Consider the following 22,431-nt stretch of genomic DNA (forward strand, 5'->3'; position numbering starts at 1 on the left):
AGGCGAAAACTTCAGAAGCTGCGCCCTACGGAAAGTAGGAATCTGGAGGTATTGTTAGAGGAGGCGTGGAAAGTGTTTAGCAACAGGGAAGAAGAATGTCGACAAGGACAGATGAAGTTGACGGCCACTCTGGTTCAGAGACCGGCCAGGCAACGACCGCGGCTGGGGCGGGATCAGTGTGCTTTGTGCAAGGGTTTCGGGCATTGGAAAAAGGAATGTCCAAAGAATAGGAGGGAGAATGGGAAGGCTTCAATGAATGTAAAAATAGCAAATGTAACAGAGGACTGACGGGGACCTGGGGGATCTACCCTGGCGGATCCACTGGTTAAACTTAAGCTGGGGAGAGAACAAGAAGAAGTAGAATTTTTGGTAGACACAGGAGCAACGTACTCGGTTTTGAATCAAGCTTTAATACCACTGGGGGACGACTATGTTATGGTAAAGGGAGCGACCAGCCAATCTGAAAAGGCGTATTTTTGTAAACCTTTAGAGTATAAATTGGGAAAGCAATGGGGAATTCATAAATTCCTTTATATGCCTAACTCCCCAAAAGCTCTCCTGGGGGGGGACTTGCTGGAACAACTGGAAGCAAAAATTATCTTTGAAAAAGGGGAAGTCACCTTGGAGGTAAAAGATCAGCAATACATTCAAGTGCTAAGTCTAACTCTAACTAGTTTTTCGTCAGGAGGAGAAATTAGTGAGAAAATTTTAGACCAAGTATATCCGGGAGTTTGGGCTACCGATGTACCTGGAAGGCCGAAAAACGCTCTACCAATTAAGGTTAGGATCAAGGAAGGTCAACGACCGGTGAGAATTAAACAGTATCCTTTAAAAAGGGAGGATAGGGAAGGAATCCGACCAGTAATAGAAAAATTTTTGCAATTAGGGTTACTAGAAGAGTGTGAGTCTGAGTTCAATACCCCTATACTGCCCGTTCGGAAACCTGATGGGTCGTATAGGGTGGTTCAGGACTTACGGGCTGTGAATAGAATAGTTGAAGATCTCCACCCAGTGGTAGCAAACCCATATACCCTGTTAACTGTATTAACACCAGAGTTGATTTGGTTTACTGTCTTAGATTTGAAGGACGCCTTCTTTTGCCTTCCTCTCCATAAAGCCAGCCAAAAGTTGTTTGCATTTGAATGGGAAAATCCTAAAACTGGTCGAAAGACCCAGCTCACCTGGACGGTGTTGCCACAAGGGTTCAAGAATAGCCCTACTCTTTTTGGCAACCAGCTCGCAAAGGACTTGGAATCCTGGGAAGCCCCATCCGAAAAAGGAAAACTATTGCAGTACGTGGACGACATTTTGATCGCTGCCGAGACAGAAGAGGATTGTACAACGTGGACGGTGAGCTTGTTAAATTTTTTGGGACTACAGGGGTATCGGGTCTCTAAGAAGAAAGCCCAGGTGATACAACGCAAAGTAAACTACCTGGGCTATGAGATCACTGCGGGGCAAAGAACTCTGGGACAGTCCCGTAAGGCCATATGTCAAACCCCAAAACCCCAGACAGTAAAAGAATTAAGGACCTTCTTGGGAATGACGGGGTGGTGCAGGCTATGGATTTATAATTATGGACTGCTTGTTAAGCCCCTGTATGCACTAACGAACACCGAACAGACGCACCTCGAATGGGATGAGGAGGCTGAGTGAGCCTTTGATTCACTGAAGAAGGCTTTGATGTCGGCCCCGGCTCTAGGACTCCCAGATGTGAGTAAACCGTTTCTTCTCTTTTCTTATGAGAATCAGGGCATTGCCCTGGGAATTCTGGCACAAGACCTAGGTCCATACCGACGAGCTGTCGCCTACCTCTCTAAACAACTAGATGCGACTGCAAAAGGGTGGCCTGGGTGTCTGCGAGCGGTGGCTGCCCTGATACTGAACATACAGGAAGCTCGGAAGTTCACTCTGGGCCAGAAAATGACTGCCTATGTGTCCCATACAGTATCGGCAGTCCTGGAAGCAAAGGGAGGGCATTGGCTCTCCCCACAAAGATTTCTGAGATGCCAAGCTGCACTAGTAGAACAAGATGATGTACAGATAATAGTCACTAATATTGTCAACCCAGCTTCTTTCCTCAGCGGTAACGTGGGGGAACCAGTGCACCATGACTGCTTGGAAACAATTGAGGCGACATACTCAAGTCACCCTGACCTGAAGGAAAGCCCCATGAAGGATGAGGAGAACTGGTTCACGGACGGAAGCAGTTACGTCCTGAACGGTAATCGACACGCGGGGTATGCCGTTACCACCAGTCAAAAGGTAATAGAATCAGGACCTCTGCCTGCAAATACGTCTGCACAAAAGGCAGAAATAATTGCTTTAACCCGAGCCCTGGAACTAGCTAAGGGTAAGATCATAAACATATACACGGACTCCAAGTACGCTTTCGGAATTGTGCATGCACATGGAGCAATCTGGAAAGAAAGGGGACTATTGAACTCCCAAGGGAAAAACATTAAACATGCGAAAGAAATTTTGAAGCTATTGGAAGCTGTTCAACTTCCTGAGAAGGTGGCGATTATGCATATTAAAGCACACCAAAAGGTGAACTCTGAATTGGAAAAAGGGAACGAGCTGGCGGATAGGGAGGCAAAACGGGCTGCCAAAATAGAGATAAAGACGGAAGGAGCACTTATTCCCGATAGGCAAATTTCCCTGGAAGGTAAACCAGAATATACCAAGGAGGATCAGAAACTTACTGCAGATTTGGAGGGGACATATAACGAAGAAGGGTGGGCTTATACCCCACAGGGGAAGTTAATTATCCCCTCTCGTTTACTATGGCATTTCACACGAGAGGAGCATAGAAAGAGACACTGGGGAGCAGAAGCTTTGTATAGTCATTTGATAAAAGAGATTGTAGCCAGAAATCTGTATACCACGGTAAGGCAGGTGACTCGACAATGTGACATCTGCCTCCGGATTAATCCCAAAAACGCCCCCAAACTAGAAATGGGTCAGATTGGGAAGGGCAACGGGCCTGGGCAACAATGGCAAGTAGATTTTACAGAATTACCAAGAAAAGGGGGGTATCAATATTTGTTGGTATTGACTGATATATTTTCAGGCTGGCCAGAAGCATTCCCTACTAGAACAGCTAAGGCTCGGGAAGTAACTAAAGTACTGATACAAGAAATAATACCACGATTTGGGGTTCCGGCAATCATATCCTCAGATAGAGGACCACACTTTGTCTCAAAAATAGTACAACAAATTAGCCACCATTTGGGTATAGATTGGCAGCTTCATACCCCGTACCGCCCTCAGTCGAGCGGTCAAGTGGAGAAGATGAACCACTTAATCAAACAACAAATTGTAAAATTGGGGCAAGAAGCAAACCTGACATGGCCTCAGTCCTTGCCCTTGGCCCTTTTACGCATACGGACAAGGCCAAGGGCAAGGGAAGGGCTAAGCTCCTTTGAAATTTTATATGGACAACCCTACGGGGTACAAAAAGGAATATCCACACAAATTGGAGATGAAATTATGAGCTCCTACATGGTGGCATTAGGGAAACAACTCAATGGGATCAGAAAACATGTAATTGGTACTCGAGGTAGAGGGCTGGATGGACCTGTACATGATATACAACCTGGGGACTATGTGTATGTTAAGTCTCTTACAGAGAAAACCTTGGAGCCACAGTGGAAAGGGCCATTCCAGGTGCTGCTCACGACGTTTACAGCCATCAAGATTAAGGAATACTCGGCCTGGATACATCACACCCGAGTGAAGAAAGCCCATAAATCCCCATGGAAAGTTACCCAAGTTCGGCCAGGAAGATTAACTTTGCCTACTGGGAATCATTCTAATTTACTTTGTATATTGGGCACCAGTGGTTTCTCACCAGTTGATTCATAACTGGTGGGATACTCTTTTCGGCTGGTCGCCTTCTGCAACTGGGATCCTTAATATTATGATACACCCCATTGTGATCCTACTAGGTAGTGTAGCAATTTTATTAGTATTAACCATCATGTTATATTTATGGGTCTGGAGAATGTTTAAAATGATAACTGCTATACATGAGGCTTTATACTACTCAGGAAAATCGCTGAAGTAAAAGAATTTACTTAGTATGATAAGAAAGGGGGGATTGATACAGGGCCTAGATAGGAACAGGGGATGTAAGGGTTAATATGGGAATAGCAAGAAGGGGATGACAAGGGAAATAGTCGAGATAAGAGTTTGCTTAGATTGCACAAGATAGATAGTGCTGTGTTTGTGTTGCTCGACCACTATCTCCTGTTTAAGTAAAAAGCCTCCTCCACCCCTGAGTAAGCGAAGATTACCCTACAACCGGCACAAACCTGCTCTGCGGGTCCAGGGGGTGACAGAGACTGCGCAGGAATTCGGGGTGAAAAGTTCAGCACTGAGGAAGAGGAGATACTTCCTCCCACGACCACCGCCCAGTCCTTCACGACCCCTGCCCAGGACCAAAGGAACTCACTGCGCAGACTCAACTGGGAGGAGATTATGGAAATGCTAATTTTAATACGAAGCGGGGATAGGTGATGCATATGTATAGGCGTATTGCGAAATATTATGAATATGTAATCATTTGCTCTATAAATCTAAGGCAACGGTGCCACATGACAGCAGACACATTAGGAGGAGCGATCCCCTGTGTGCCCAGCGCTGAATAAACATACCTACTTTACAATCTATCAGATTGTGGAGTCTGTTTTCCGCACGTCAGACATGTAGGTGTGGCACAGAGGGATCTGGTTTAGTGGTGAGCCTGACAGTGTTAGTTTAATGGCCGTATTCAATGACTTTAAGGGTGTTTTCCAACCTAAACGATTCTATGATTCTGTGACTGCCAGGGAAGATGGGGAGTGAGGCATGGCCTGTTTAATGTGGCTCACATATATGGAGCTCCTCTATGGGACAGGCAGCAGTTTAGGTTGGTGCTTCTCATAAAATCACAGAATCACAGAATGGTTTGGATTGGAAAGGACCTTTGCAGATCATCTGGTTCCAACCTCCCTGCCTTGAGGATTAACTTTTATTCATTCTTTTTTTTTTTTTTTTTTTCTCTGATTCTTCAGTGTTTTTAAGAGTAGTCACAGAAAAACACCAGGTACACCAAAAGAGGAGCTGAGTGAACTACCAGTAAGAGCCAGTTGAGCTACCCCCATGCCTGTATGTTCCTGGCAAGGAGTCTGTCCTGAGAAGGGGATCCAGCCTCTGCCACTCTCTGGAGAGGGAAATCAGCAGTGCCCATGCCTCCTGGGGACACAAAAGGAGACTTTTACAAGAGCAGCCTTCATGAGAACTGCTTTGGAAGGGCTACTTGAGGATGGCTTACATTGCAAATACTGATTGAATGGACATTGCCCAGCATGTCTACAACACAAACAGAGTGCTACATTGCACTAATTTACACCTAATTAATTCACTTTTGTTTGTTTCTTTCTTTGTTTCTTCCAGGTACTGCTACCCTTAGGGAAATCACGCTAACATCTGAAGGATTCTTGACAGAAGCCTCACTCTGTTTACATCTTAGGAAATGGGATGCCAGAAGTAAAAATTAGATGAGATTTATCTTGAGCAAAAGTTTAGCACATCAGTGATAAAACAGCAAAAGACAGAATAGCTACACTAAACACAGAACACCTTACCTTGTTTGTTAGGCTGTCCTCCAGAATCTCTGACCGCCTCTGAACCTTTAACAAAAGTTCTTCCCTTTCTTCAGCCTTGATCTTCTCATTGCTGAGAAGTTCTTGTTGACACTTCAATTCCTTCTCAGTTTCGAGAATCCGGAGTGAAAATAGAACACTAAATATACAACTAAGTTCTGAGATGACACGCGAATCTAACTCACCCGCCAGGCCATTCAGTATTTCATAGGAGTCAAAATACCTGGTTAAAAAAAAAGTACTTTAGTTTGGGTACAAGAAATTTCAAGTTTTGTCTTTGAAAGTTTCTCCTTTCACTAAGCAAAGCCTGCCAACTAGCATACTGATAAATCCTTTCTAAGGGATATAATTAGACTAAGCATGCTACAAACACATTTGGACATACTTTCTGCAATCCCTGTTTACACAAATGAGAAACAAAGCAGGGACGTAATTTGAATAGGGTTCACATCAAGAACTATCTGGAAATTATTACTCAACAAAATTTTATGAGTTGGACTGTTGTCAGAGTGCTGCTAAATGATCTTTGATAATTTATTACAGAACTAGCATTCCTTTCACTGAACATCTGAACTTCCAGGGAAGTTAAACTTTTACAAGACAACTGATACTCAAAACCGGCTGAATCTGAAGATATTGGTAGCAAGAGTGAGAAGGTTCTCCTCCCACCACAGCTTCCAATTAACTACAGACATTGGAAGTGATTACTCACTATCTGCACAAGGACTGCTGCTCAGTGGATACCACCCGATTCCCTTGTCTCCACTGCTGTGAAAATATGCCTTACCCAGAAGAGAAATAAAGGTGTCAACGTCAGCTTTAGTTTCAAAACTTTGGAGTCAGCTACACAAGATACCATTTTATCAAACTGATTTAAAAAATGCCTGTTAAGTGTTTTGGTAGTGCAAGCCATTCTCTGGTTCCTCATTTATTCTTAAATAAAGCAGTCTCCAACAACATTTTGGAAAGAATTTACATACATCTTTAAATACCACTGCAGAAGACAGAAGGTAAAGCACGATAACATTCTTCAGTCTGGGTATGTGACATTCATACTTGTCAGATATTTTTCAAGACAGCTTCAACAATTAACCATCATCATCTACCAACCATTTACAGTTTTTGTATTCTGATAAAAGATAAAGCACCTTATCGACACTCTCCTGCAGGTTCATCTCCAGTTTGCTCTTCTGGGCTTGAATACCTTCCAGCATCTCCTGGAGCTCATCTCTCTCCTGTGCTAACAAGTCCCACTGCTCCTCCCACTGTTGAAGTTTACTGCTTTCGCTCTGTTTTTTCTTTCAGTTCTCCCAGCAGCTGGTGCCTTTCCTTAGTTACCAAATTTAAGTCCTCATTCAACTTGACTACCTATTAGAAACATAGTTTTTAAAAGTATAAAACCTACATTTTATAAAATACAGAATTCTATATTAAATAATATAGAATAGTATAAGCATAACTATTAGCAAAAACTCTTCTGTTGCTAAATTGTATTACCGTGACATCATCTATTCGTCCAACAAAACAGCCAAAATCATGCTGGGTAAATGCCTGTTACTCTAATAAAACCTTGAGGGGACTCCCTCTAAATTATTTTTAAGAGTTTTTTACTATACTTGCCTTTTCTTTTGTTTGTTTATTTCTTCATTTAGTTTTTCTTCAGTGTTTTGCCATTTCTCTTCTCCATCTGTTAACATGTTCTTCTGGATATCAGCTTGCTCTTTCTGATGCCTTAGTTCTTCCTGTAGGTTTTCCATTTCTGTCAGAACATTTAAGGACTACAAAACAAGGTATTACATGGATGTTCGCTCAGTACGACCAAGTTTTGCTTATCAGCAGTTAAGAATGATAAGTCAGAGCATTTGAATTTCCGGAGAGAACTATCAGAATAATCAGTCTTTTACTTTAGGAAAAAAACTAGTTGTCATTCTCCCATGCCTAGTTTAACAACACCAAAGGAAGGCAATCTTTAGGAATAGTCTATCCTTTAAAAAAAATAAAAAAAAAGGAAATAGGCAGAAATAAAGAGGAAACAGAAAAGTGGTGTGGGGGGAACAGATTATGTATGTGACTACTTAAAAAGCAACAAACCCAAAACAAAAACCACACCACCACACCATGAAAGACACCCTTATTCTTGTGACAGCTGCAACCAGTTACATGAACAATGTGTCCAATTGTTTAGTAACAAGATGTCAACCTAAAACTAAACATTTGATAATCCCAATTGGCTGGTTTTTAAATCAGTTGGTCTATACATACATAAGAGTGGTTCTACCTGAGGTTTGCCAAAATTTATACAAAAGCTTTTACGTTTCTTAAAATAGTTTGCAGAGCTTCTCTTAGGAAAAAAAAAAAAAAACAAAACAAAACAACACACTATTAACCAGATTTCCTTTCAATTTCAGAAGTTATCAGCTTAATTTTTATTAATTGTATATCAGAACAAATTTGTCTGAAATAGCGTGTCAACATATGCATATTTTCATAAAAATACTTTGAATACTGAAATCACTAATCTGCTAGGAAGTCAGGCACCAGGAAGGAGAACTAGGATAGCTAATCAGTGTCTTTTCTGGGTTTAGCTTTCTCTTTGTCAATCCAGATGGAGCTGAAGTGGCAGGAGAATTAAACCCTTAGATATGAGCAAACCTGGATTACCTCTGCTGTTCAGCACTAAATGCAAAGGGACTGCACGTGAAAGATGTAACAGGCATTTGTGGAAGGTTTGTCCAGCAGGTGACAGAGAACTATGCCTAAACCCAGAGCAGCACAGGGACCAAAAGGGCAGGAAGAGGATAGGGGGGAATTAAAAAAAAAAAAAAAAAAAAAAAAAAAAGAGATGGATTCCAAAATCCGAATTGGATTAGTAAACAAATTTTTAGTTTACTGTTGCTATGAACAAGTGAAGGGAGAGGAAGAGATAGTGGAAGCGGAACTTCGTGGCCAAAATTCAGAGTCGTACAACCTAATTACAAATTAAATACACATTAAGTAATTGTTGTAAAGAGATTTTATACATACTCTCTCCTTGCTTTCCAGACAGTCAGCCTCTAACTGATCTCTTTCTGCTTTACAAGTCTCTACCATTTGCTGTAGCTCATCTTTCTCCTCATCAAGTAAAGCTATTTTGTCAAGTTGCTGACAGATGTGGTCATTCATTGTTTTTTCAATTTCTTCTTTTTCTGACAGTAGCTTGTCGTATTCAGAAGAGACATGAGTCAGGTTTTCAGTTACTTCAGTGAGCTGAAAGAACAAATAAGAACCAACATTAACATTTCTAATAATCTCTAGCATGGATAGAAGCAATTTGATAGTTAGTTTGGGGAAAAAAAAAAAAACAAACAGTAACAGTCTAATTTATTAAATTCTGTATTTCCAGTAATCAGGTTCCAATTTAAGAAGTGTTATGGGATCATATTTCACAAGCACTATCTGTACCTATGGGTTATAAGTGGATTATTCTACAGAAGACACCTCCATTAGTTTACTGCTACAGGAAAAGAAAGATCTGACGACTTTGCTTAAAAGTCAATCCAATTTCAGTGCATCTGTCTCACTGGTAGACAAAACTGAGTGTGCAAAAGCCTATAGGCCGTTATAATTCCATAAAAATGACTCCATTGCTGTAACCACAGCAGACAGGCTTGATTCTAACAAATGTTAATATCTTCTAAATAGCTTCAAGACATGAAAATAATAAGTAGGCAAGAAATTTATAATAGTGCAGCAAGTTAAATAAGCTAAACTGTCATTTAGATGCTCAAGTGTCTTCACAGCCCAAACTAAACAAAGACACCCCCAACAAAAAACCCCACACCACAAATCAAACTAGAGAGGCCTTATCCCTATTTCTAAGCTCAATAGTAGATAATAATGGTGTCAAGACAGTTACTGCCTTGAAACTTGCCCACTCCCCCCTGTAAATATTAAAATACGTGCACATATGCGAAGCCGCGGAGGAACGACACGCCGAGACGGGTTCAGAGTGGGTGATAGAGCATCATATATCGTATCGTATCCCTTTTATAGTCCAGGGTACATATATTTATACAGACAACAATAATTATTATGCCTACTAGTCACTAGCTGATTGGCTTAAGCTCTAAAGGTCGTATTCACACGGTCCACCTACTTGCAGTCAGCTAACAGCACAAGCTGCTCATAACACTAAGTTTCTCATGCCACTATTTCTAATTCCTCTCAACCTGTTTTCGACACACCACGGTACACAGGGCTGAAGCGTCCTTGACATTCCTCATCTATCAGCAGCCGTGAGCAGCGGCAGGCAAACCCTAGTGAGGCCCAGCATCAGCGAGGCAGCATCAGCCCCTAGAACAGGCTCTGATCGTACAACTGCTCGGGGGGCTCAGGACCCTTGTCTCTGAGCCATTCTCCAACAGGTGTCAGCTTGAAAAGAACCTCGCAGCTGTGGCAACTACAAAGTTGGGGGGGGAAAGTTCCGCCGTTACCCCAGAAAGTGATGCATCCAGACCTGTGCTCTTTGACAGTGATCGTATTCCTGCACCATCCACAGCAGTGCCGGTTTCAGTTAACACAAGTAGGGGCAGTCCGGAGGCCAGCCCCCCCCAGTGCCCTTACAGCCATGCCCCCCCCCCCCCACCTCGGAGGCGGAGGGGCAGAGGGGCGATGGCCCCTCGCTAATCTTTAGCCAACAGGAGTGGCGCGAAGTAGGTGATTTATTGTGGGACGAGACCATCACTGGAGGCAATAAAGGCAGTGAAGCACGACAGCAAGGGCTGGTCTGGCGAACGACCGTAAAAGCCCTGAGGGAGATGCCAGCAGAAAAGAAAGTAGCTGCTGCTGCCATGGCGGCTGTCGGCGCTGTACCATCCCCGCCGGTCCCTGCCGAAACCAACCGCCCGTCACGATCAGCCACCTTCTTCGGGGTTAATCAGCAGCTCCGCTCTATTAAGGGCACGGCACCAAGTGTTCCTGTTTGCTCCACCGCGCAAGAAGCGGCAGAGGAATCAGGCGGCGCGGGGGGACAGGGGGGAGCGGCTGCCGCCCGAACCTCTGCCCCCCCCCCCCCCCCTTCGGATGGTTCCGCCCCTGACGGCGCGTCAGCGTCTGAGTTGGAGAGAAAAACGGCGGCTGTGTCCGAATTAAAGCACCGGGGTCACACACCGGTAAGGGACAGGGACAGAGTCCGAGAGCTTGACAGAAAATTACAGAAGTTGAGCTACAGAACAGAACTCTGCATTTACAATGACAAGAAGAGGAAGCGCTGCCGGCAGCCCCCCCACACCCACTCCCGTCACCCTCACCAGAACCAGCTCCGCTTTTAGCTCAGCCCCGATGGAGTGGGGGGATTCGGGGTGCCTTGTTAGAAGGGGACTGGCATGCTGCTGGGGCGTTGGCCTGCCCGGTAGTGACAACGGATGGGGGACACCCGGGAACACAACCCCACAAGATTCTCCTCAGGGGGGTCTGGAGACTCCTTACGAACTTTAGAACTCTGAACTGTCATCTGGGTGTTTCAACATCAACACTGGTATCAAAAACTTGTTCATGTAGTATCAGATTCATTGTATGTTGTGGGTTCAGTGAAATGTTTAGAACATAGCATGGTGAAACCTGTATTAAATTCTGTATTGCATACTCTGTTGTTACAATTGCTGACACTTTTAAAACTGTAAGGGTGGTTTTCTTGCTACATAAGACTGCATAAGACTGGAACATGGACTGACAGAATGGTTACAAAACTTGGGAATTTGGAAAATGGACTGAAAGAATGGTTATAAATCTACAAAACTTGGAAACTACTGGCTGGCTGAAAGCTTTGTTGATGCATGGACTGGTAATGCTGATTGTCATTATGATTGTCATGATGGTATTGGGGTCTGTGTGGAAATGCTTTATGAATGCTATGATTCAAACGTTAAAAGGAGTCTGGATTGTCCAAAAAGGGGGAAAACCTGGTAGGAATTTTTTTTGGGGGGGAATCAGGGTCATGCACTGATCCTACAGGGTTTGGACAATCCAGGCTGGGTCTCTGAGCAGAAAACTGCCCCGTGGTAATCCTGCCCTTGAGGTCACCTGGAAGGGCAAGAATGAGGAAGTCAAGCTAGTGCTTCCTCCCTGTTTGAATGCCTGGATGCACTAACCGCAAAGTAGATTTAGTTTGTTCACACGTGCTAACGATGCAGACCTATCACAGCACTTCTGGGTGCGTGATGAGTGCCTTTAGCCAATAGATAGTAAGCCTGCATGCTTAAGTTGTGCCTTGTCATGTATTAAGAAAATCTTTGAACGAACGTTAGGGCAGGCTCTGCTCGTACAAAAAGAAAAAGGGGGAATTGTTGAATGGCTCAGAGACAAGGGTCCTGAGCCCCCTGAGCAGTTGTACGATCAGAGCCTGTTCTAGGGGCTGATGCTGCCTCGCTGATGCTGGGCCTCACTAGGGTTTGCCTGCAGCTGCTCACGGCTGCTGATACATGAAGAATGTCAAGGACGCTTCAGCCCTGTGTACCGTGGTGTGTCGAAAACAGGTTGAGAGGAATTAGAAATAGTGGCATGAGAAACCTAGTGTTATGGTAACGATGGTCTGAGAAACCCAGTGTTATGGTAACGGTGGTCTGAGAAACATTGTGTTATGGTACTGTTGTGTATCGAAAACAAGTCAAGAGGAATTAGAAATAGTGGCATGAGAAACTTAGTGTTATGAGCAGCTTGTGCTGTTAGCTGACTGCAAGTAGGTGGACCGTGCGAACACAACCCTTAGAGCTTAAGCCAATCAGCTAGTGACTAGTAGGCATAACAATTAGTGTTGTAAGTATAAATATATGTACCCTGACCAATAAACACACACATGTTGATTGATGCTCTATCACCCACATTGAACCCGTCTCGGCGTGTCGTTCTTCCGCGGCTCCGCACTTCACCTGCTTCTGTCCTTCTCTGTTACGAAGGGCTTTCATCTGCAGTGAGGGCAACACAAGGAACGGCTCCCTTGCAGGCTGTGGTATCTGCTATCACTGAAACCTCTCACAAGAGTCCTTTATAAAACTGGAAAGAAAGCCAAGGCAGTTCATAATATATAGAGAATAGCAAAGCCCTTACCTAAATGAATGAATGAGTGAATGTCTTGTTACGGTAAATACAAACTACTTGGAATACTGGATGCTTGCCCTGTACGCAACTCCAATAGAAACATTTGATTTTACTGCTAACAGTACTTATCTCAAAAAATCAAAAGGCAGCTAGCATTGTTGGAAACTGGAACCTTACAGATGTCTAAATATACTGCCTTATGGTAACTGCAGAACCAAGATTATTATTTTTTTTCCTTTTTCTGACTGCTTTTCAAGTTGTGAGTGGGCGTATCTTAATTAATCCAATAATGATTTTTGAGATAGTGATTGATGTAGTTTAAACCTGGCCGGCAGCCAAGCACCACACAGCTGCTCACTCACCCTCCACTCCCTCGGGGGTGAGGGAGAGAAATGGCAGGGTAAAGATAAAGAGACTCGTAGGTTGAGATAAAAACAGTGTATTTTTTTTTTTTTTTTTTTTTTTCAGTAAAATACAAAGGGGTAATGCACAATGTGATTGCTCACCACCTGCCCACTGATGCCCAGCCCATTCCTGGCCAGTGATCCCAGAGAAGTGAAGATCCCAAAACTGCAATCCCAGAAGCGAGAGCCCTCCCTTCCCAACCACCCCGCCTCTATACACCGAGCACGACATTACATGATGTGGATTATTTCACTGGCTAATTTGTGTCCAGTGCTCTTGCTCTGCTCCCTCCCAGCTTCTTGTGCACCCACGCACAGGCAGGACATGGGGAGTTGGAGAGTCTTAGAGCTCTCAGCAACAACTGAAAACATCAGTGTATTAGCAAGATTCTTCTCCTACCACACCCATTACTGAATCCAAAGCACAGCACTACTCCAGCTGCTAAGAAGGAAAATTAACTCTATCCCAGTCAAAACCAGGACAGTATCCACCCCTTATTCCATCCCATTTATGTTATGCTCAGGTTCCATGTTTCCCAGTACGTTCTAAGGAATCACCATCCCACTTCCTGGTTTTTGAGGTATACACATAGATATCATTCCCTTAGGCTCTAGGCCATCCCTCCAACATGTATAGTGAGTTCACATAGTCCATAAGTTTGGGGTCCACTGTCATGACAGTCTTTTAAGTCAGGCGGGGTGATGTGCCGTTGGTTCGGTGGGTGGAGCGGGTGGTCTTGGGCACAGCAGGAGGAGGGCACGTAGCCTCTGCTACATCTGGAGCTCCTAGCAGCTGTATCTGGTGTGGTCCATGATCACAGATTGCGGGCTGAAGATGTTGATCTCAAGGAAGTTGCTGGGCACCAATTCAGTCCTGAATCTACCAAAGTTCATTTCTCATTAACCTGGGTGATTCTTAATATGATGTCGTTAGTATAATATGTACCAACCGTAGTGATGACCATCTTCAATAACAGGGTTATTTAGCAATTAACATCATACAGTTCAATTCATCAGCTATTTTTACCCAAAACCAAATCCCCTTGAGGCACACATTTGAATTCCCCGTCCTTCTGCATTACCCACCAACTGCACCCGGGTCCTTGGGCAAAAATAATCCCACGCATGAGTTTACCTTTACCAGAGGCAGGAATAACCCAGACTGTCTTCCCCCGCATAATTTTGCTGTGCCCTATGGGGACTTTATCTCCATCTACAGTACGTAGAAGGTTTGACTGGGCAGGGCCATCCTGGTTGGCAGATTCTCTAGTATCTAAAATCCTGTTCACCTAATGCCTCTGATTTTGGTGCACTAAAATGCCAAATGTTTAGTCTAATGACTTTTACTTGTACAAGGAATCACTAGGCGTTCCTCCACAGTAACTGAATTACTGAATTCTAGTTATCTTGAAAGAAACGGTATGGGTTCAGCTTGTGTTCTCGTTTCACTGCTAAAAAAAAATTGAAACTAAGCAAAACAATTCAACAAAAAGCTGTGTAAACCAAATACTGTCGACGTTCCCCACCCTGCAGCCCTTTACTCAGCAGCCTTTTCACTTGTGTGATGAAAGGCACACGCAGACCCACAGAGCACACTCACCAAAAAATACTTACATATCCCACAGGAATATCCTGAATACCGACTTTCTGAAAAAGGAGAACATTTTGTATCCGTTGCCTAATCACCACCGGTAGAATGTTTTAGGTGACATGAACATGTTTGAATGGCTCAAACACGTTCAGTGCCACTGCAGGCAGGACACCTTACCATCTACTGAGGGCCTCTGCGGCCCTGGGAGGGCAAGAAGCCAAAAAGGCTGGCAGCACTGAAGGCTCATTTCACTGTCATTAGACCCTGAAAGCAGTTAGCTTTCCCAGGGAAATAAAATGACTTCTCTTGCATTTAACATTTGAAATGTGATTTAAATGTTCATAATTAATGTCAGAATACTTTTAATTTCTATCAGTGAAAGCATATGCTGCAGTCTATTCCATTTCCAGTGGGAAGGAAACTGTGGGCACTGTGGTCTTTTGTTATTAAAGCATTACAGTAGCAGTGTGAGTCAGTAGAAATGTGAATTTGTCACAATTTCCTTGTCGGATAATATTTACAGTGTTTCAGAGTGTATGTATGTGATCAGCATTTTGTACCCACTTGGAAATTGTATCTGGACATCTCCTTTCATGGTTTGAGTTCACAAAGGCCTGGTTCCTTCAGTGCTGGTGAGGTATGAAGCCTAATAGAGCTGCAGCACACTGCTAGTGTCACGGATCTGTCCCATTTACTGTTCACAGTCACACTAGCAACTTCTGCAATGTTTGTTCTTTATGATAGCTATGCCATTGCAATTCAGAGTATAAGAAAGCCTTTGGGCAAGCCAAGAGTGCCAAGATCTTTAGTTTATGATGGTCATCATTGTTTCTCAAAAAACATTGAGACATATCAAAGCAATATCCTAGAAAAGTAGTACACGGGAGGAAGGAAGGTGAAGGAAGACACATCGTTAAAGAAAGTCACAAAGAGCTGGGGCAAACGTCTACACTACATCATGCATTGGCTTTCCCCTGCTCCCTCCCTTTTCTGAAATCCAGTGGAGCTGAAAACAGTATGCACATCCACCAGAAGAACAGAAAAGCTGACACAAGAAAAACAGAATAAAGTAAAAAAAGCCCTGCACAGATAAAGCCACCAGAAAATAATTATTTAAAAATCCCACAGCTTTTAGAAACACTTAGCAATTTTAATATATCATAAAAGAAACTGGCAAAAAAAACAATTCAAAGAGCATAAAAGAAAAAAAAGAACTACTCATCTAGCACTATCGTAAAAAGTGGAACAAAAATGTTCCCGCTAACAGCCAAATTTGCCGCTTCCCGCCCCCCCGCCCCCAGGAGACACCCCCCCCCCCCGCCCAAGGGGCTCGCTCCCCTCACCGCCACCCGCCGCCCCGCCCCGCCCCGCCCCGCCCCGCCCCGCCCCGCCCCGCCCCGCCCCGCCCCGCCCCGCCCCTCTCTCTCCCGCGCACCGCGCCTGCGCCGGAGGGGCCAGAGCCGGCGCGCGACCGCCGGGCTGCAGGACCGCGATCGGCGCGCAGAGCGCCCGGCGGCACCGCGCACGGGGGGGGGGGGGGGGGCGGCGGCGGCGGCGGCGGCTCCTGACCGGGAGGAAGCGCCGGGCGAGGCGGCGCCGCTCCGCAAGCACCGCCGCGTCACGGTGCCGGTAACCGCGGAGGCAGCAGCGATCGCTGCAGAGGGCGCCCCCACCGCGCCTGCGCGGCCCCGGGGCTGCAGGACCGCATTTTCGGGGAGCGGCCGGGAGCCCGCAGGAAAACACACAAAACCGGCACCAAAACTGCACCTCGAGCCGCGCTGCGGGGGCCGCGGCGGTAGAGAGGGCTGCGCCGGGCCACGCACCGCAGAGAGCAGCGCAGCTGTGCGGCCGCCGGGCCCGCGAAAACTACAGCTCCCGGCATGCCCTGGGGCAAGCACAGCATGGCGCCCGCCGTCCAGTGCCGGCAGACTGCAGCTCCCGGCATGCCCTGGGGCAAGCACAGCATGGCGCCCGCCGTCCAGTGCCGGCAGACTACAGCTCCCGGCATGCCCTGGGGCAAGCACAGCATGGCGCCCGCCGTCCAGTGCCGGCAGACTACAGCTCCCGGCATGCCCTGGGGCAAGCACAGCATGGCGCCCGCCGTCCAGTGCCGGCAGACTACAGCTCCCGGCATGCCCCGGGAGGCAGCTCGCCCTGCGCTCTCCCCCTGCCGGCACACAGAGCAGAACTCTCCCAGAGCTCCGAGGGTGCCACCGGGGGTGCCACGGCCAGGCGATCCGTAAGGCTTCAGGTAGTTGTTGCATAATTTTTGAAATGAAATGTGTTCCTCTGCCCGAGTCTGTTCTTTCTATGAATCCATATCTGGGATAATGTTTTCCAATAACACCTTGGATACCACGGTTGCCATTGCCCTTGGTGTGGGGGATTGCTTCCACCCAGTGAGTTAAGTGAGCCACTAATACCAACAAATACTTCCACCCTTGTATTCGAGGTGGCTCTGTTAAGTCTACCTGGAGGCTTTGTACGGCTAGCTCCTGTTCCCCAGCCACCTTTTTCTCATTACCTTTTTGTTCACTTTTTAACAAATCAGACATCGATCAACTAGTTGTTTAGCCTCCGTATATATTCCTATACACCCATATTGTCTAAGAAAATGATCACAAAGTGATTGGGTTCCCCAATGTATTTTCTGATGTATTAATGACAGAATTTCTCATGATAATGTTTTGTTTAACATCTACCTTCCATCTGGTAAAGTCCATTTTCCTTCTGGATCTTTTTCCCCACTATTTTTAAGTATAACCTTCTCTTGTTCTGTGAAATTTGGGGCTAAATTCTCATAATCCCCCGTTGTTATTACCAATAAAACTACTGATGATAATTCTGTAGCTGCTTCTCTGGCTACTTAATCTGCTAAATTATTCCCCCTTATTTCCATCGATGCTCCCCTCTGATATCCTTTCACGTGCACAACTGCAATTTCTGTAGGGAGCTTCAGGGCTTCTAAAACTTCTCTGATCAGCCGCTCGTGTACTAGCTCCTTCCCTTTTGTATTTATAAGCCCTCTTCCTTCCCATATTTTTCCAAATGTGTGGACCACTCCAAATGCATACTTTGAGTCTGTGTACACTGTCCCTTCCTTATCTCTCAAATATACCAATGCCTGTTTTAGGGCATAGAGTTCACAGGCTTGTGCTGACCACCCAGCAGGTAATTTCCCCTTTTCAAACACTTCCATCTTCTGCCCCTTGATAATTGCATAACCCAATATTCTTTTCCCTTCTAGGCATCGAGAGGACCCATCAATAAATAGTTTTTCCCTATAGGGCAAAGGTTCATCTAACAGATCTTCTCTTATTTTTGTTTGATAACTTATAAAATCCATACAGTCACGCTCTGGTTCCTGAATATCCTCCCTGATTCTCCACCCATAATTCTAGTAATTTAACCACCAGTTTTCCTTCATCCAGCACCACACCTATTCCTAATTGCACTTGTAAATCTCTACCTAGCAAATTACATCCTACCCCTGGCATTAACAACAGATCATTAACAGCATATTGATCTTCCCCTTGTATTAACACATTCTTTATAACTGGGACTGAAAACCCTTTGCCTTTGGCCCATACAGCCCAGGCTGTATCTTCTACATAATCTTCCTCCTGGGGACTTAATTTCAAATGTATCAAGGACTCTTCTGTTAGTATACCCCCCAGGAGGTAGAGCTCCTGACACCCCTAATGATTACCACCCTCATCCTGTTGGGTTACTTCAAACACCAACAGGTCCCATATTTTCTGGGGGCATTCTTGTTTACAATGCCCCCCGCCTTTCCCACAATAAAAACAACCCCTTGGGATTTCCCTAGCCAGTGGTGCCTCTTCTCTTGGTGCCACTTTCCCTTTAATTCTCCTTTTTTTTTTTTTTTTTTTCAAATATACTTTCTGTGCTTCTCTCAGGAGTTCATCCAGACTCTTATTATAATGACCTAGAGTCACTCATATCTCTCCTCTCCTCTTGTTCATTCTGATTCCACTGCAGAGGGGTTACAGGGAGTTTCTGTTCCCCGGGTATCCCCTGCTGATTTTCTCTCTCCCATATCCACATTCCAGCCGTTCTGATCATCCATCTCTCTTCAGGGGAAAAAAGGATCCCCATAACCGACTGCATCTCCTCCCATGTGTATACATTGGGTCCCAAAACTTGATCAATCTCTTCCGACAGCCCCACAGGGTCCTCTAAAAACTTCCTAATTTCTTTCTTATACGCCCTCACTTCTACATTAGTGAGGGGCACATCCACAAATCCCATCCCCCCTTGAATTCCTGCCGCTGGGACTTCCCACGAGGGATTAACCCTAGCCTCCCCGTGCTCCCTTAAACGATTCTTCCCCCCGCTTCATTGCTGCCCGGTTTCGGGTCTGATATTAACAACAGGGGCCTCCTCACCAGCATCTTCCTGCTGCACCCCTTGATTTTCTGGCTGTGTCGGGTTATACGGGGGGGGTAAGTTATCCAAAGGGTCCTATCTCCTTCCCTTCCTTTCCCTTTCACCTTCTTCAACCTGCTCCTGCTGCTTCAATTTAAAAAAATCCCAAATCTCCACAACCCCTTCCAACAGGAGGCATATTCACTTTTTTCTTGATTAAATGGTTCCTTTGAATTAACATAAATATTAAGAGCTTAACAAATCCAATCCTCTTCTGATCCATATTTTGGCCAATACACCGAATCTTCCCTGATAGGTCCTTTAGTCCATTCAAACATACAATAATTTACCATCTTGATCTTACTCTTTCCTCTGGTATACGGGCTGTAATCCCAATTTGCTAATTTCTTTCCTAATGGACTGTTTGATGGAATACCACCTGGTAATTTCTTGTTCCTTTTTTTTTTTTTTTTTTTTTCTTTTTTTCTTTTTTTTCCCCAGGGTTAGGCTTTCCCATCCCATTTTCTTTTTTTGTCCCTTCTCCCAGCCTTTCCCTTATGGACTGTGTGGGACATGGCAATCCTTGGCTCCCTATTACCCTGGGAACTCAACTACCTATCTCCTAGTGTCTTGTTTACTCAACTAGGTAACTGAAGTGTCTTGTTTCCCCTTTTCCTGGGGAACTCAACTATCCAGCTCCTAGTTTCTTGTTCACCCACCTAGACTAACTGAAGTGTCTTGTTTCCCCTTCCCTCCTGGGGAGCCGTTCACTCCTTTTCCCTCGCTTCGTCTCTTCACCGGCCGTCCCCCTCGCGGGAGCACGGACCCGCGGTTACAAACACTCCACAACCGCTTCGCCAGTGCGACCTGGGCCTCGCGTCTCACACACACACACCTTTCAGTCCTCCCCCCAGCCCGCCAGCCAGGCCCTCCTTACAGTCCCATTTTCGTTGCCCGGGTCTTGTGCACAAGGTGTAACGGCTGCCGCGGTCTCCAGGGAGCCCTACCCCCTCTTTGGCCCACGAGTCCCCTGCCGGGATCGTCACCGTCGACCTCCAATGGCGCCGGAGGGAACCGAAGAGACCCCTGAACTCAGCGGGGCGCGCCTTCCCTTCAGGGCCCTCTGGCCCCACGGCGGCGAGGCTTCTGTCCTCCCGGACGAGCCCCCAGTTGTGAGAAACAAGCCCACGTATAGATAAAAAAAGTTTTATTGGGGACAAAGTCAGTGGAGCAAAGAATACAGCGCTGGGTGCAATGGCGTGCCCTCTGGAGCCAAAGGGGCTCCCTTTTATTGTATAAATGGTTACATATTCATCTACCCTAATATATATGCATCACTACTCCAAGGATAGGGAGGGAATATTACAATTAGTTCTGAGAAATCATTAACATATCCCCCCACCCCAAGTCCCTCCATGTCACACCTGCACAGTACGCCCTGGTGGTCGTGGGCAGGGGTCTGCAGATGAAGGCCCGTAGTCTTCTTCAAGGTGTTCATTAGCTGACCCTTACTTCTGCGCCAACTCAGTCCTGTGGTCACGTACACCTTGGCCTTCAGGTCTGGGCCAATTTGCAGCTCCTTTGTCTTTCTGGCTCAGTGGTTCAGTTCCTCTCTTATCTCAAGGACAAGGGATACCAGGGATGGCCCGTCCTGTTCTTTCTCTTTCCATTGCAAAGGAGTTACCGCCCTGTGATATGGACCATCTGGTGAGCATCCCAAGGAGGGGGGGGCTGTTAGGTTAGTGTTTCCTTTGATCAATTCCCCCCTTTTCCCAGTAGTAAATTCTTTTACTTTTCTTAAAATTTGGATCGTGGTACTAATAATAGCTTTAGCCTAACTCAGTAAAAGTAATTGTTTAATTACTTTTAGCGAAAGCAAAATTCTTCTATTATTTATCACACAGTCCAAATAAAACTTAGTAATGGGATAAAGAATATTACAATAATAAGAGTTTTCAGTAGTATTTTTTGCCAATTTAAGGCTGGTATCCAACTAAACATGTCAGAAAGTGAAAATCCACTGGGAGCTATTGCAATTTGATGTAACGTTTTTAAATGTTTGGCAATGGCATGGAATATCGTGTTCGATTTGTTGAGATTTGTTAACCTCGGCACAAGAGGTGCTGTGAATCAATGCACAGGCACCTCCTTGGTGCAGGGTAAGCATTGCAAGTACTAGACGATTTTGTCCTGCCATCAAAGCTAAAGGAGAATTTTCCTGTTGCAAGGCTAAAGTGGCATCTGCTGTCCAACTGTCTGTGGCAGCAGAGAGATTTCTGAGAGGTCTTTCTAGTTCGTTTATCCCAAGTCTGGAAATTAACATTTTGATTAGACGTCTCCATACAGAATCCTGGGGGGTTCCTCAGACAGTGGGGTGACGAGGTGGAGGGTCAGATCTACGCGTGGGGCAGGGGCTGCGTTAACCCCCCCACCTCCCGCTGCAGGAATGCCCGCTGGCAGAGGCGCTGTGAAACAATCCTCAACCCTTTAATGACTGAAGAAGGAAAGAGAGAGATGGGAAAGGGCTGGGGCTGGGGCTGGGGCTGGGGCGGGCGGGTGCGGGTCGCATGTCCCAGGGGTTCGTGCCCCACAGCTTCTGTGCCCAGCTGTCAGAAGCGGCCGGGGGGGTGTGGGGCACTCTGCCCCGTGGGGTCCCTCAGGGCTCTGGCTCGCTTGGTGGGCACGCTGCTGCCATGGGATGCTCTCCGCTTGCTGCCGCCCACTTGCTGCCTGCTGCTGCCTGCCGCCGCGTTGTCCCTGTTGTGCTTCCCCTCCCACGGGGTTTTGGAGTGCTGTCTCACCCGGCACGCCCCCATGCTTTTCCTCCTCTTGGGTGGGATGTTGTCCCGGGGGAAGGTCTCCTGCGCCGTGGGGGTACAGAGCGGCGCGGGTCGCTTGGCCTGCTTGCCGCCCGCCTTGCCCGATCCGGGCACCCCCCGGCTGAAGACAGCGCCCGGCGGCAGCGCCAAGGGGGTTAAAACCACCCGGGGCTGCCTCCGCAGCGCCTCCCCCCCCAGTTGGGTGCTGCGGGGTGGGTGGCACCGGGGGGCAGGCGGGGGGCTCAGCAGAGGAGTCTCCAGAGGACCCTCTGGGCGACTCTCCAAGGGACTCTCCACAGAAGCCTCCGGGGGACTCCCTGGCAGCCACGTGGGGAGGACCGCTGCCGCCGTGCCCTGCTGCCCCTCGGGCTCCAGCAAGGGGGACATCCCCAACCCCGAGAGGGGCTCTCGGTCCCCCAGCCCTGCCGCTGCTGCTCGCTGCTTGGGACAGTCGCCCTCCGCCCCGTCCTCGGAGAGCTTCTGGAGGAGGGCAGTCGAGAAGGAGC

At 46.3% G+C, this 22,431-nt stretch overlaps 2 protein-coding genes across 2 annotated transcripts in view; one reads left to right on the plus strand and one right to left on the minus strand.

The window, feature by feature from the left end:
* The window catches only part of LOC122154198, a 29,348-nt gene extending 23,893 nt beyond the window's left edge, over positions 1 to 5,455 (plus strand). Inside the window, 2 exon segments of the mRNA XM_042801424.1 lie at positions 554 to 2,738; positions 5,440 to 5,455. Coding sequence (XP_042657358.1) covers positions 554 to 2,738; positions 5,440 to 5,455 — 2,201 coding nt within the window.
* A 1,087-nt stretch (positions 5,456 to 6,542) lies between these two features.
* Positions 6,543 to 8,960, minus strand: LOC122152423 (centromere-associated protein E-like). The gene is made up of 3 exons (XM_042801592.1): positions 8,673 to 8,960; positions 7,268 to 7,426; positions 6,543 to 7,015 (listed from the first exon to the last, which is right to left on the minus strand). The coding sequence occupies exons 1-3, from the start codon at positions 8,943 to 8,945 to the stop codon at positions 7,013 to 7,015; spliced, it is 435 nt and encodes a 144-aa protein (XP_042657526.1). The 5' UTR covers positions 8,946 to 8,960; the 3' UTR covers positions 6,543 to 7,012.
* Positions 8,961 to 22,431: the final 13,471 nt, after the last annotated feature.

This window comes from Tyto alba, unplaced genomic scaffold, assembly GCF_018691265.1.
Source record: "Tyto alba isolate M040663 unplaced genomic scaffold, T.alba_DEE_v4.0 Super-Scaffold_34, whole genome shotgun sequence".
NCBI classification, from domain to species: Eukaryota; Metazoa; Chordata; class Aves; order Strigiformes; family Tytonidae; genus Tyto; species Tyto alba.

Bases quoted from the DNA above. Each gene is read 5' to 3' on its own strand.
- LOC122152423 (XM_042801592.1), bottom strand. From the start codon at position 8,945: ATGCTAGAGATTATTAGAAATGTTAATGTTGGTTCTTATTTGTTCTTT. The intron at 7,427-8,672 runs GTATGTATAAAA...CTTGTTTTGTAG, and splicing joins GTCTGGAAAGCAAGGAGAGA to TCCTTAAATGTTCTGACAGA.